Here is a 15,801-nt window from a genome sequence, read left to right on the forward strand (position 1 = left end):
AAGTTTAAAATTATTTTTTCTAAATACAGTAACTGCAATTTATTTGTGCTTTTTACAAATAGAAATCTATAAAATATAATGTATATCATTTCAGTTCATTTTTACTTTTAATTTTACTTTCATATTTTTAATTACAAATTTTGACATCTTTGTCACTTAATAACATGAGATACAACTTAAATAACTACTGCAAATTTTTAAAAATTAGGTCAATGTTTATTTATCACATACATCTTTGTAACAAATGTTATGGAAAAATACAAAATAGACATTCTAGAACTGTGCTGTCAGGCACGGTAGCCCCTAGCAACATGTAGTTACTTAAATCTGAATTACTTAACGTGACACAAATCCAGATTTTAGTTTCTCAATCACATGAGTCACATTTTGAGTACTCAAAACTACATGTGACTAATGTAGTGGCCACTGTCCTAAACAGTGCAGAATATGAATAGTTCCATCACTGCAGAAAGTTCTGTGGGACAGAGCTGTTCTAGAAGCTGATAATCTAATTATAAAACTATTTACTCAAAGGCCTCTCTGCAAAATATAAGATATTTTCAGATATAATTATATTACTAGATTTTTTAAGATTAGTCATACATTGCCTCAATTAAAATGTTTATAAATGTTTAAGTTCTGAAGAGATGTACTTTGTCAAAATTTAATATAGTATTAAAAACTTAAATGAGACTTTTCTGAGTTGTGTCATATAATATTTATTTGATGTATTAAAATACATTTTCAAGTTTTTCTACTAATACTGTATTTTACAATAAGTTAATTAGGTTTTAAACAATATAACATGGTAATGCACTGACAGCATTGCTATTAAAGTCATCACTACCTGTAAAACAAATTACTTTCTTCCCTAGACTAAATGCAATTACCAGAGTTACTCCCTGTGGCATATGATAATTAAATATTTTAACATTTTAATTAAATATTATAGTGATTTTATAAGATTATTTTGAGTATATGAAAATAGATGCATTAAGACCAATTTCCAAATGTTATCAAAATACATTGAAGTTACTTCTAGAGCAACAATGGTCTGGATTAATATTAATAAAATTTATGATGACAATTATATTCCTCAAATAATGTGACAAGAGCATTATGTAACTTTAGTTTCAATTATAATTTTAAAAGTTGACTCACTAATTTATTCCTTTCCAATTCACCATATCAAGTGCACCCATAATACTATTAGGCACACTATTATTAACATACCAATAAATAAACTTAAAGAGGGGAAAAAATAATTTTTTAAATTTGAAAAGAATCACCTCTTCAAAATCCCACACTTTGGCATTTCAAGAATTAATCTATATTCTTGAACAAACGTTGGGAAACTTTTTCTGTTAAAAAAAAAGTTTACGGAAAAACTTTTTCTGTAAAAGATAGTAGACATTTTAGATTTTAGCAGCCATACAATCTCTGTTGCAGCTAGTTAATTCTGCTGCTATAGGGTGAAAACAGCCACACACAATACACCTACCCATGGGCATGGCTGTATCCCAATAAAACTTCACAAAAATGGGCAGTGGCCCTGGACCACAGTCTGCCCATCCCTATAACAGAACATATTTAAAAGCCCCAAGACAAAGGACTTTACACTCAATGGTAATTCAGCTCAGATAATCAAGGTCTTTTAGAAGAATCAGAAACCAAACAGACTGTATATAGCTGATACTCTGCACCTGTGCTGAATCTACCACAGGTAAGGGACGATGTGGAAAACAATGCGAAAGCCTTGGCTCAGGTTCCAAGGATCTACAATCTAGATGGGCAGGGAGCAATATACATAAGAATACAACTAGAAAAAAACACCCTTGATAATCTTTTCAATCTAGTCTTTATTTTCCTTGGCATTAGGGTTTCATGATACTCTGAATAGTGAAGTAGTGAGTTATAAGACTATTAGTCATATGGGCTAAGAGGAGGCTAAAATATGTACTTTATGGATTATTGAATCTGTGATATTCCGCAGAGTGCCTGACATATATGCTGAATACATTTTGTTAAATGAATTAATGAATAAAAATGGTACAGATTCTTCTACACCCAAAGAAAGCAATGTAACAACATGTATGGTCATCTTTCTAATTTCTATGACAAAAAAATGCTTTAGTGCATAAAGTAGGTGGACTGGGTAATTCATTAAAGAACAAACTTTCTACTGTATTTAAGCCACCATTTGATTTATAGGAAACCACTCAGAAATTTATGTGAAGTGTGGTGGTTCAGAGAGACTGCTTCCTTTTCCTACAGCCCATCCAAGCAGCTGATTTAAGTCACCAGAATGAGTAACATATATGAAGCACTGCAAGACTCCTAAGTTTTAAGTTACCTAAAAATTTTAGCAAACCTACATTTAAAAAATGAATATTTAGTAATGAGTTACTGTTTCAATTCATGAAACCTATTAAATGTCTCAAACACTTTTATAACCAATATATATTCCTTAATAGAAAAAAAAAGTATTAACTTACTGTTTGACTCTCAGGAAACTCCATTTTCAGCAATTTGTGAGCACATTCCTCAAAATCTAAACTGTAGAGAAAAATGGTTACAAAAATTAGGTTAAAAACTTTCAGCATAGTTAAACTGTCACTCTCTTTCATATACAAGAATCTTATTGTAATAATTATTTTAAATAATTTTTTTACTATGATTTCATATTATTGTGTTGTGTATATAAAAAAGACATAGCTGGAGTTCCCGTCGTGGCGCAGTGGTTAACGAATCCGACTAGGAACCATGAGGTTGCGGGTTTGGTCCCTGCCCTTGCTCAGTGGGTTAACGATCCGGCATTGCTGTGAGCTGTGGTGTAGGTCACGGACGTGGCTCAGATCCCGCGTTGCTGTGGCTCTGGCGTAGGCCTGTGGCTACAGCTCCGATTCGACCCCTAGCCTGGGAACCTCCATATGCTGTGGGAGCGGCCCAAAGAAATAGCAAAAAGACCAAAAAAAAAAAAAAAGACATAGCTTTTAACTCTACAAAGAATGAAGTACTGATACATACCACCATGAGGATGGACCTTAATTTACACTAAGTGAAAGAAGCCAGACGTAAAGACTGCATACAGTATAATTACATTTATATAAAATGACCAGAATGTGCAGAAAGTAGACAAATTTTTATTACACTGCTAAATATTTCCACTTCTGTCTGATCCAAGTCAGGAAGAGGTGAAAGATGTTCCAGGAGCCCAGCATGACATCTAGTGCTTAATAACCAAATTTAAAAGTTATCTTGAGGGAGTTCCCGTCATGGCTCAGTGGTTAACGAATCCGACTAGGAACCATGAGGTTGCAGGTTCGATCCCTGGCCTTGTTCAGTGGGTTGAGGATCTGTTGTTGCCGTGAGCTATGGTGTAGGTCACAGATGTGGCTCGGATCCTGAGTTGCTGTGGCTCTGGAGTAGGCTGGCGGCTACAGCTCTGATTGGACCCCTAGCCTGGGAACCTCCATATGCCGTGGGATCGGCCCTAGAAAAGACAAAAAAAAAAAAAAAGTTATCTTGATTCATACCCAAACACAAGGCTTCTACCCTACATAAAAACTAAGTATCAAAATAGTAAATAATCAAAATCACTCACAAAGAATTGCTTTTGTACAACATTCAAATAAATTGCATGAAATATATCTTTGATATGCTTCACTAAAGAGGATGATGAGACTCAATGTGAACTTGATTCAGGAATAATGCTAGGAGTTCCCGTCGTGGCGCAGTGGTTAACGAATCCGACTAGGAACCATGAGGTTGCGGGTTCGGTCCCTGCCCTTGCTCAGTGGGTTAACGATCCGGCGTTGCCATGAGCTGTGGTGTAGGTTGCAGACGTGGCTCGGATCCCGCGTTGCTGTGGCTCTGGCGTAGGCCGGTGGCTACAGCTCCGATTCAACCCCTAGCCTGGGAACCTCCATATGCCGTGGGAGTGGCCCAAGAAATAGCAACAACAACAACAACAACAACAACAACAAAAAGACAAAAAAAAAATAAATAAAATAAAAAAAAGGAATAATGCTAGTATCTTTTGATAACAGCAGCATAAAAAAATCACCCACTGAAATATAATGATTATGAATTTATAGTTCATCTGTATTCTTCAGCTTCTGTTATTTATTGGGTTTCAGAAGCATAAAAAGGTTAATAATCCAGGATGAGAGAACAGTAAAAAAAAAAAAAAAAGACGTATGAAAAAAAAAATCTATCAAAAAAGATTTCATAACACATGATATCAAACAATACCTAGCACTAAGATTAAAATAGTTAAATTGCAGTTGACAAACTTTAATAATATTGTAATACCACGAAGTATTTAAAAAGATATGTCATTTTTTAGTTTCCACTTTTTAAAAAACAGAATTAGTACTCGGGGAAAAAAAATCCTACAATTTCTGAAAAAACAAGTCAGTAATTCATGGAAAAATTTTACAAGTTTTATTTTATCTAATAAGTGAAATATTAGGGAGAAGGTATGACAGTCTATTTTCCTTGTTCCTGTTTTATTTTAAAGGTATTTGGTGACGTCCTACACATAATTGTCTTGAAATTGCACTAAACATAAATATTAAATAAATTAAATTTGCTTGGTATTTTATACCAAATGAATTCCAGGTTTAACACAAAGTAATAGTGATTGAGAGAAGGGTTAAAAAAAAGGATGTTACATGACGCCAGTTTTCAAACCATGCTTACAAATGGCTTGTTGATATTGCTAATCCAAGAAACTGACTTGTTGAGGACCTTGTAGTTCCACTTCACTCCGATGGTACAGCTTCAATAACACAACATCAGACTGCTGAACATCACTTTAAACTAAGAATAAATAGGAGTTCCCGTTGTGGCATAGTGGAAACGAATCCGACTAGGAACCATGAAGTTGCGGGTTTGATCTCTGGCCTTGCTCAATGGGTTAAGAGCCTGGCGTTGAAGTGAGCTATGCTGTAGGTCACAGACATGGCTCCGATCCTGCATTGCTGTGGCTGTAGTGTAGGCTGGCAGTTGTAGCTCCAATTCAACCCCTAGACAGGGAACCTCCATATGTGTGGGTGTGGTCCTGAAAAAAAAAAAGCAAGAATATATAGGAAGGTCTAATTTTCAATAGCAAAGCTAATTGTATGGTTTCATGTTTTGCATAAATAAAAGACTATGTAAAGAGCCAGAAGAATAAGAAAAGTACTGGTGAAATCAGTCAGTAGGTCTAAAAAGAAAGAAAGTAAAAAAATAAAATCCCCAAATAGTTCAGTTGCCAGCACAGTTCTGTTCACAAGATTTTCAAAAGTGAACAGTTCATATAAATAATCCAATGTCCTCTCAAGATAACCACTATTGATATATTAATGGATTATTTCTAGAATGTCTACCTATGGTTAAGATAACACCACTGGTATGGTACTAGGTAGTCTACACTATTAGTTTTTATCCTCACCTAACATTAAATAAGACTACTTGCCCACATCAATACTAATTCTCTATTAACCTAATTTTCAATGGTGGCATAAAATGGATATTTGATTACTGATACTGGGCAATAAGATTCTCTCTCTTTCTCTCCCTCCCCTCACCCCCTTTTTGGCATAGAATAATTCTGTGAACAACTTTTTGGGAACATATAATTCTTAAAGAAATACAATGAAAAAGAGGCAATCAATCACACTAAGCTATTGATTCATGCCACCAAAAGGCTTTCCATAAATACACCCAATTTAAATTCTCATGAATAATCACTCTGTGTATCTAACTGAAATCATCATTAGTGCTGAGTATTATTCCATTAAAAAAATAAAGTAAACCACTTTAGCTGTTTTATAACAATATTACTTATTCATCTAGACTGATATTTGTTTGATAAATTTGTTTTATAATCCCATTACACGAGTCTCCCAATCATGACCTTTTAAACACCTTTTTATCAAAGTCTTTGTTTTTTTTGCCTAAAATTATTTTTACTAGGCATTTAGGGGCTGAGAACTCTTAACAAAAAATACATAAGACAGTAGTTATTGTACTGTTACTAGAATTGGTACCATATTCTATAATACCATATATAATATGTAATATCATATAACATATATCATATAAAAATATATAAATAGCATTTAATATATATCATATAAAATATAATTATATAATATCATATAATAGTGGTTGTCAATTATCTAATAATGTTTTAGTTTTTCAAATTGTTTTGTGTAATTCAGAGATTATCAAGGTTAGGTCAGCTAAAGAAACAAAGTTTCTTTTAAATAATCATTCAAAAGGCTCCACTGTATAATTCTTCAAAGCCCAGTGGTTTTTGTTTTTTTTTTTTTTTTGCTTATTAGGGCTGCACTGGCAGCATATGAAAGTTCCCAGGCTAGGGGTCGAATCAGAGCTTCAGCTGCTGGCCTATGCCACAGCCACAGCAATGTCAGATCTCAGTCACATCTATGACCTAACTACAGCTTACGGCAATGCCGGATCCTTAACACACTGAGCAAGTCCAGGGATCGAACCCGCATCCTCATGGATCCTAGCTGGATTCGCTAACCACTGAGCCACAAAGGGAACTCCTCAAAGCTAATGTTAATAGCAATATTTAAACAATAAATCCACTGTTTACAACTGATTACTACTGCATTTCTTAAAAAAGGACAAATCAAAGTCAAACTCTAAGAACAGCTACCTATAATAAAAATTTCTCCACTTTAAGTCTGTATAAAAAATATTTAATAGTTTCTTTCATGTGAAAGGCAAAGAAACAGGTAAAGAAAACCAAAAAAAAAAAAAAATCTAACCAATGTTTTGCTGTTTAATATTTCTCTTTTTGAAGATGAATCTAGGCCAAAAAGTTTTCAGACAGACCAAAAACAAGATGACTCCTACTTATGAATCATTTTTGCTATTACATCATACTAAATGGAAATATACAAAACTTAGTAACAAAACAAAACAGAAAACATTCCTTCTCCAGTAAAAAATATAAACACTGTGCCCACTAAATTAATAGGTTGATTCCCATTCAAAACAACAGATGTACTGAGCATTTAATATTTTCATTTATTTTTCTTTAAAACCAAATTCACAGCCTTCAAAGGCAATAGGTTGTTTTCATAGTATAGTAGTTCTTGCTTACATTACTTTTCAAAGGGTCCTCAAAACCTTCCTAAGTCTAATTCCTACTTTCATTTATATTCATTTCCATCTGTTGAACAAATCAGTGTCCAAACGTCGTCATAATAATGTTTCCCTGCTTAGAACTAGAGTTAGAAACCAAATTAGAAAAAATAAAATATAAACTTCCATTGCATAATTAAATACTGTGCTAACTGTAACAGAATTGTTTTCAAATTTTTATTAGTGATATTTAACTATAAGAAATGACTTGGCTGAAAAAAAAATTAATTAGATAACAGTTAAATAAGTAAAGACTATTTGCTTTTGAAGTGAAGAACCAACAGTAGGAATCCTTATAAAACTGGGGCTTGAGAGGCAATTAGTTGGAGAATCCCTGCAATAGTATTCATTTTCCTGTCATCACATTCCAAATAATCCCATCTCCTTCCCCACCCCGTTAAAACTAAGAATCAACTGAGTTACAGTACCTTACCTTGACTGAATAGCAAGATAAATTGTACGACGAAATGAAACTAGATTAATTTCTGTTTTGTCATGAATAGTCACTTTCTGTCCTGAAATTAAACATAAAATTATAAGACTACAAAATTAAAGGTGAAGAACTAAAAATGTAACCCTGTGTAATACTTTCACAAATCTATTTACAATCTATGAGTTTAATAATAATACTCTCCTATGCAGTATAAATCAGTATTGTGGAATTCAAAGTAACTTTCTCAGTCTTTTCTCATTTCTTAGAGTATTTTAATAGGATTTATCAGCTCAAAGAATTCCAGAACCAAGCCCGGGAAAACAACTTTTGTTTCTGTGTCACCTGCTCATTTAGACATTACAAAAGGCTGCCCTATGCTGTTATTTGGTAAAACATTATTTCTATATTTATAAATAGTTATCTTGCTAATTTGGAAGAACTATAACTTATGGGTAGAGATTCAGTTTCAGAGAACAATTGTATCACCATGACAGGTTAGAGGTCCAATACAAATATGGCTATATGTCAAAATTTTATCTCATGCATGAAAACTTTCCTTATTCATATTTACTAGTTTTTATTTGAATAATATTTTCACATAAAAAAAGAAATCCTAAAGTTAAATGTAGCACATGGTTAGATGTTTTAAATAAGGAAGACATTGGAAAAAATTAAATTTATTTTTATAAAATATGTTGTAGAAGAGCTATTACACTCTAAGAGAGAACTAAAATACATTATGACCTCAAAGGGAGAGATACATTTTTAATATTTTCAAATATATAACACAAGTAAATAATGACCAGTGTACGTATGTTCTGATATTTTAACTGAGACTTAACCAAAGTAAAATTCTGAGCTTATTTTCCTGTGAAATGATATAATCAAAGCTGAAGAGGAAGAACATCATGCCTGTCTTTGTACAAATATAGGTTTTGGCCTCCCCGCTCTACTTTTCCAAAATGAAGAGCAAATACCTAGTCATTCTCATCTGTCACATTCATGCCAGGGTGACATAAATCACATGCACTCAACATGAATGCACCTTTTTCATAGTTTATAATCAAAGTCATAACATATCAAATTTAATTATGTTGATATTAAAAAATGAATTTCCTTGTTCAATACTTATAGAGCAGTGTATTTCAACCTTGCCAATGATGATTTTTGGCTTGGATAATACTTTGTTGTTGTTGGGTGGGGGTAGGGGGTAGGTTTGTGACTTGCGATATGCTTAATCATTAGCCTTTAACCCTCTAGATATCAGCGGCATCTCTCCCAACCCTCCACAGATTGAGAATGACTGTTTTAGAGGGTTACCTTAGATTAATTTGAGAGTATATTACAGTATTATTTGAATAAGTTATACTTTTACCTTCTTCATCTTCCTCTCCCTCTTCCTCCTCTTCTTCCTCCTCCTCCTCACTACTTCCAGCATCTTGGTCTGTGTTCGAGTCACTGTCTCCCTCATCAAGAATTTCTAAAAGAACAAAGTAAGTTTAGGAAAATATTAGTGAGCCAGTGATACAAATGCACTTCATTCTGAGAAGATAATTCTCATTTCACTGAGACCCACAGTAGTGTAAGTTTATCAGTCAACAAAGATGGTCACACAGGCCTCATGTTATTGCTTAGGTAGTCAGAGACTGTTAACAACAAGTATGACTAGAGAGAGCCATGTGAGTAATTCTTCTGCCAGATAGAAAGTGGCCATGAAACAGGGAAGGGATGAGAAGAATGAGAAAAAGCAGATGAAGCTTTGCCAAAAGGCAAGAACGCTAGAAAAATAAATTGGGAATGGAAATTAGCATATTAGAGATAGAATATTATTAGTTCATCAACAGAAAGAAGATAGTCTAAACCGTATGAAAACAGTAATGTAAGAGACTACATTAAGCTAAACATCATGGTAACATTAATAAACAAATGACAAAAACTAACATTCTTTCCAACGATATGTGCTCTATCAGTATGACAAAGATTTTATAAACCTGGCTAATAGTTCACTTTTGCATTTTTATTACGTCAGACAGGTTTTAATACATTTTGGGGGGCCAACTTATTTTTAGGAAAATTCTTATTTCTTTATAGCTACCCAAGTGTGTAAAACAGGATCCACATATAATATTTAATGTTAACAGAGAGCTTCACGCTATGAGAAACAAATCATTCTACAAAAATGGACAGTCATCATTCAGTCCTTAGCTGACATAAAAATCTCCTCAAGAATATTTCTAACAAATGAGACTTCAAGAAATGATCTGAGGTGTCTGGTTTATTATTACATAATGCAACTTAGACCTTTAAAAGAGGAAACCATTTAGTATTCAATAGTAGGAAGACAGGCACTCCTGCTGTTTTCCCAAATGCTGTAAGACCTAAAACACAAGTACACCTGGGTCACTCTAAGGTGCTAATTAACTAAAGCTGTGCCCACTTCCTGCTGGGGCTGTTTTTTTATGCCAGTCTAGAAGAACATTTTATGAAAGAATGAAGGTCAAATTGATTGTCTAGTCGTTTACATCATCCTCTCCTTTTCTCTTCACTTTAGGATCTACCTACTAAAATCACTTAGGCAATGACAACTGTATTTCATTAACTGAATAAAGCAGTGGTTTCAAAGTAGGGTCTGAGAGCCCCTAGGCGGGGAACACTGAGAAGTCAGGTGGTCTGTGAGGTCAAAACTATTTTCATAATAATTATTCACCCTTTCACTGTGCTGACACCTGAAACAATGATACAAAAGCTATGGGGGTTAAAACTTGCTGGATCCTGAGCACAAATCAAGGCATCAAACTGCAGTAGTGGTCACTGTACTCTGCCATATTACTGTAGTAGGAAAAACAAAAACGTTTTCATTTAAGAATGCCCTTGAAGAAAAAACAGAAAATTACTGATTTTGTTAAATATTAGGATAGGCATTGCTAACAGTCTGAGTAAGAAAATATGAAGTTCACATATAACACTTCCATTAAAAACAGATGTACAATGGTGATAGCCGTCTCCAGGAAAGGCACTTGTGTGACTGAGCTGCACAATGAATTAGTATTTTTCATTTTTACTTGAAAGAACTGCAAGCAAACTAGAGTGGTTAGGTATTTAACAGCCATTTTCTCAACAAAGTGAGACTGTCATTTCAAGGAAAATTACCAACAGTATTTGCCCCCCATGATATCAAATTAAGAGTTTTCAAGAGAAAATTAGAATTTTGGAAAACTTGTAAACCTCTCTGTGAGCCTGACAACGTCCCAATACTTAAGAATTTTCTGATGAGATAGATGGTAATAAGAATAAATTTGATTTCTTGGTACTGTATTGTGTCAATTTAATTTTGATAATGTTAACATGCCAACACTTGGAAAATGTGAATAACTCAGTGAATCAAGATTTTCCAAATGACCAATACGACATGTTACAAAATCATGCATTGGTAAAAGATCCATTCAAAGTGCCAGGCCAATGGATTTTCATGTTTACAAGTATGAAAATTCAAGGACATTATTTCAGGTTTCATAATGCAATTAAATTTTTAAGAAACTAATAGCTATTAAATATTAACTGGCATAGTATTAAGGAGGGATACACTCAATTATAGCTCTGAAAAGGCTATTAAAATACTTCTCCCTTTCTAACTACATTTCTGTGTGAGGCTAAATTTCCTTCATATATTTTAATAAAAACAACCAATTGCAACAGATTGAAATCAGGAACGATATGAGAATCCAACTGTTTCCTATTAAGCCAGACATTAAACTGTACAAAATATAAAACATGCCATTTTTCTTTTTAAATTTGTTTTTTAAAGTAGTTTTTGTCATAAAAATATGTAATATGCGAATATGTTATTATTATTTTGAAATGATTTAATTTTTTATATTTCCAGTTTTAATTTTTAGTAAGTGTCAACAGATATAAATCCATATAAATAAAAGCTCTTTGGAATCCTCAGTAATTTTCAAGAGCATAAAGATATCTTGAGACCAGAGAGTTTAAGAAGTGCTGTTGTAAAGAAAAGTACTACTTTCCTGGTATTGGCCAAAGAGGCTAAAAATGGGTGGGGAATTCCCAAGTTTAAAAAAAAAAATTATGCCAGCTATAACAAGAATTCCATAAAATCATTTAGCATTTTTTAGAGATACTATAGAAAAAGAAGTTAATAAAAGAAAAAAGTGGGTGTAAGGGTTTCTCCATGTTTGGAAACCAAATTTTTAAGAGAAAAATGAATCTGGCTGTTGCAATGAAATGCCCTAGGAAAACAACATCTAAGGAGAGATGTACCAGATATTGTACCAGGTTTTGGGGATAACATACAGAAATGGGGAATTCCTTACACCATTACTTTCCTCTTCAACATTCCAGTTCTAAGCATGACTAAAGCATGGAACACAGCAACGACAGATTTCTAGGTCTCTGCTCTCTCTTCCTAGAAGCTTTCAGAGCCATAAGTATTTGCCAGGTAAAATTACAACTCATGGGAAATAAATCTATAAAATTATTATATAAATACATGAAGTAATATAAATAATTACATAATAGAATAAAAACAATGATATAAGTACCTCTGAATATTAGCTTTGGAAGAAAAATAATGACACATATGAAAAAAATAGTATCAGTGTCTAAATACATGCTCTGTGGCAATACAAAGCACTGTATTTTATTTATTCTTACACAAACATGTAACATTTACCCTCACATCAAACAAGTAACTTGTTCTAGGTCACTTAGCTAGTAATGGCAAAAACAAAATACAAACCAATGTCTGTACTAAGCTAGTGCTTACAATATACTAATGACATACGAATGATAATAATCAATTATCTACTGAGCACCAATTCTGTATCTAGCACTGTGATTGATTTTAGAAAGATACCAACCTGTCATAAGAAATAATTTAAATAGAGAACTTTATGAAAACATATAGCACTTAACTGAATATTAAATTGGGTGGCAATTTAAGCAGTTATTTTTAAATGGCAGCGAAGTTAAATAAAGATTACTGGTAAAACATGAATATTTCTTAAGAAGGATATAACTTAAAAGAGTTGTATAATTTAAACAGAGACAAAGAGGAGAGGAAAAATGACTTAAATAATTTAGAATGAATACCATAGATAAGCACTAGACTAACACATGGGTAAACACTGACAAGAACGGCTTCTCAAGAACAAAAATTTCAAGAGGTAGGGGTCTGTGATCTATAACTTTCTATCAGTACTATATAATTACATAAATTGCTTCTACTTATCCAAAATAAATTATTTTGTAAATTTCTACATACCCTTCTTAATAGCTTTGTACTTCTCTTCATTCTCCATAAAATTAGGATCCATCTTGAAAACATCTTAAAAAAGAAAGAAGTTAATTTAGTGTTTATTTTCTATATTTATATTCGTTTGTACTAAACTTCCCAACACCGACTCCTAACTTACTAAGAACGTCTTCTGGATTATAGTCATCTTCCAGAGGGAGCATGTGAGTGAACTGATCATCTTCTTCCACTAAGTCAAGTCCTTCTAGGATAACAGGGTGGTCCTTGAATCCATCCTTCCGTACAGCAAACATCACTTCAATCATATACTGAACTCTCTTGTCAATTTCAGACTCATGAAGAATGTTTCGAAGGCGTTCAAATATCGCTAAAGTTAAACAGAAAGATTGTACAATAAGCAATAAACATTGTGACACTCAAACGAAAGCTCAATAGCAAATATATACTTACCATTGATTCCTCGTGGTGACACTTGTGTTAACTTGAGACCACATTCCTTGAGAAAACCAATAGCTACTTCAACACTGTCATCTGTTGGTCTTTCCAGGAGCAAAGTGAGCATTTCTAAGCATAAAACTTCATGAGCCTTAAATAGATTTAAGACAGACAGAATGGACAAATGATTTTACATATATTAATCTACTACTGAGAGTAACCTTAAAAATTATAAATCTACTTTTTGCAGTGATAATAAGCAAAATCTTATAATATACATAAAATTTCTCCAAATATCGGATACAATTTTTCTTTCACTTCCATTATGCATCCATTAACATTTCCTGATGCTTTTCCCCAAAATCTTAACTTACTACACTGAATACAACTATTTGATATCTCCAGAAGAAATATTCTTCCTAAACTCTCTATATAAGAAATATGTTATCTATAAGAAATGCCAAAATTAACCTCAAAATGTTAAAAAATAATTTACTAATTTTTAATCAGAGGTATTTTCATAATCACTATATGAAGAACAGTAATACAATTCTTTTTTATAGTATCTTTCTTCATGACCATAACTCTAAATCCATTTCCCAACTGATTCTATCAGCAATTTTGTTAGCAAACAGATGAGTACTAATTTTCTCAGAAAATATCTTTTCAGTAGTTTGTAGCATGCAATGACAGTTTTGAACACTTTTTTAAAAAAATTAAATCAAACTCAACTAACTATGGTCAAATTTTGCATTTCATAAACAATGCCAGGTAAAGAGGGAATAAAAGTCTATTGGTAAGTTTTGCTATAAATGAAAATGAACTTGGGAATTCCTACTATGGCACAGTGGGTTAAAAATCTGACTGCAGTGGCTTGGTTCACTGCAGAGGCACAGGTTCAATTCCCCGGCCTGGTGCAATGGGTTAAAAGGATCTACGTTACTGCAGCTGCTCTGTAGGTGGGAGCTAAGCTCAGATTCAATCCCTGGCCTGGGAACTACTGTATGCTGTGGGTGTGGCCATAAAATTTTTAAAAAATAAAGAAAATGAACTTACAAAGCATGTTCAAAACACTATACACTAGCTTTTTAAAATCAGACTCTTTTTTGAGATGGAGAGAGATGAAGTCTAAATTTCCATTCAGGAAAATATCCTCTTCACATTTTGCACCACATTAAAAATACATACTACTGGAGTTTCCGCCATGGCTCAGTGGAAATGAATCTGACTAGTATCCATGAGGACACAGGTTTGATCCCTGGCCTCGCTCAGTGGGTTAAGAATCCAGCATTGCTGTGAGCTGTGGTGTAGGTTACAGACTCAGCTTAGATCTGGCATTGCTGTGGCGTAGGCTGGCGGCTACAGCTCCGATTCAACCCCTAGCTTGAGAACTTCCAAATGCCCCGTGGCCCTAAAAAGACAAAAAAAAACATACATACTAGTTTTATTTTGGGAAGGTGGTCACAGTTGCCAGTCTTACGTTAGGGACAAGATAATATTGCCTGTACCACTGTTTGGAAGACGCAAAATACTTATTATTTTAACTGTTTTGTGACAATGCCAAAAATGTCTCCAATATAATTGTAATATACATTCAGAAACTGAAACATAATACTTCCACTATTATTGACTATGAAATTAGGTTTACGGACATGTGACATTAAGTTTCCATGTCTTAACAAGAAAATTATCATTGTAATAATATGGCTAATTAGGTTAAAATCTAAATGGTTCCTAAGTAAACATTGGAAAGAATTTTGTGTAGGAAAGAATTAAAATATTATTTAATGTTAGAGAAATAAGGTTAGGTGTGTCTTACTCTTATGTACAGATATAATTAAAAATAATTATATATCTGAAGGAAACCTTTGAATATTAACAAGAGCAATTTTATTATTTTTAAGTTTAAAGTGAAGCTAAGGAGTTCCCATCATGGCTCAGCAGAAACAAATCTGACTAGTATCCATGAGGATGCAGGTTCCATCATTGGAATCACTCAGGTTAAGGATCCAGCGTTGCCATGAGCTGTGGTGTAAGCTGCAGATGCAGCATGGATCTGGTGTTGCTGTGACTGTGGTGTAGGCCAGCGGCTACACCACAATTTGACCCCTAGCCTGGGAATCTCCATATGCTGCCAGTGCGCACCCCCTCCAAAAATAAATAAATAAATAAAATAAAGTGAAGCTAAATCAAAATTTAGACAGTAGATGAATACAAAATAAACACAAAAGGAAATGAAAAAATATTTAATTTAAAACATTAAAATTATTTAATCTACTATATTTATAAACTGATTATAAGAACAAAGGAATACTATACAGTTTTATACATGCATGAGCGCACGCACACCATGCAATTCTAGGGAAGAACATTTTGTAAAGAATATCAGCTATTAGGTTCTCATGAACACTAGCTACATGGGAATAAGTGGAAGAATTAGCAACTTTTAAAATAAAAACAAATTACATTCTTTGAAGGAAAAATCTGCAGTTAAGTA

At 33.3% G+C, this 15,801-nt stretch overlaps 1 protein-coding gene across 3 annotated transcripts in view; it reads right to left on the reverse strand.

Annotated features, from left to right (window-relative positions):
- Positions 1 to 15,801, reverse strand: part of CWC22 (CWC22 spliceosome associated protein homolog) — a 61,190-nt gene that overhangs the window by 12,218 nt on the left and 33,171 nt on the right. For all 3 annotated transcript variants that reach the window (XM_047773003.1, XM_047773004.1, XM_047773005.1), the window contains 6 exons: positions 13,320 to 13,455; positions 13,030 to 13,236; positions 12,879 to 12,941; positions 8,973 to 9,077; positions 7,598 to 7,679; positions 2,496 to 2,556 (listed from right to left, as the gene is read on the reverse strand). In XM_047773003.1, coding sequence (XP_047628959.1) covers positions 2,496 to 2,556; positions 7,598 to 7,679; positions 8,973 to 9,077; positions 12,879 to 12,941; positions 13,030 to 13,236; positions 13,320 to 13,455 — 654 coding nt within the window. The remainder of the gene's footprint in view (positions 1 to 2,495; positions 2,557 to 7,597; positions 7,680 to 8,972; positions 9,078 to 12,878; positions 12,942 to 13,029; positions 13,237 to 13,319; positions 13,456 to 15,801) is intronic.

The sequence above is a fragment of the Phacochoerus africanus genome, chromosome 3 (genome assembly GCF_016906955.1).
Source record: "Phacochoerus africanus isolate WHEZ1 chromosome 3, ROS_Pafr_v1, whole genome shotgun sequence".
Lineage (NCBI taxonomy): Eukaryota > Metazoa > Chordata > Mammalia > Artiodactyla > Suidae > Phacochoerus > Phacochoerus africanus.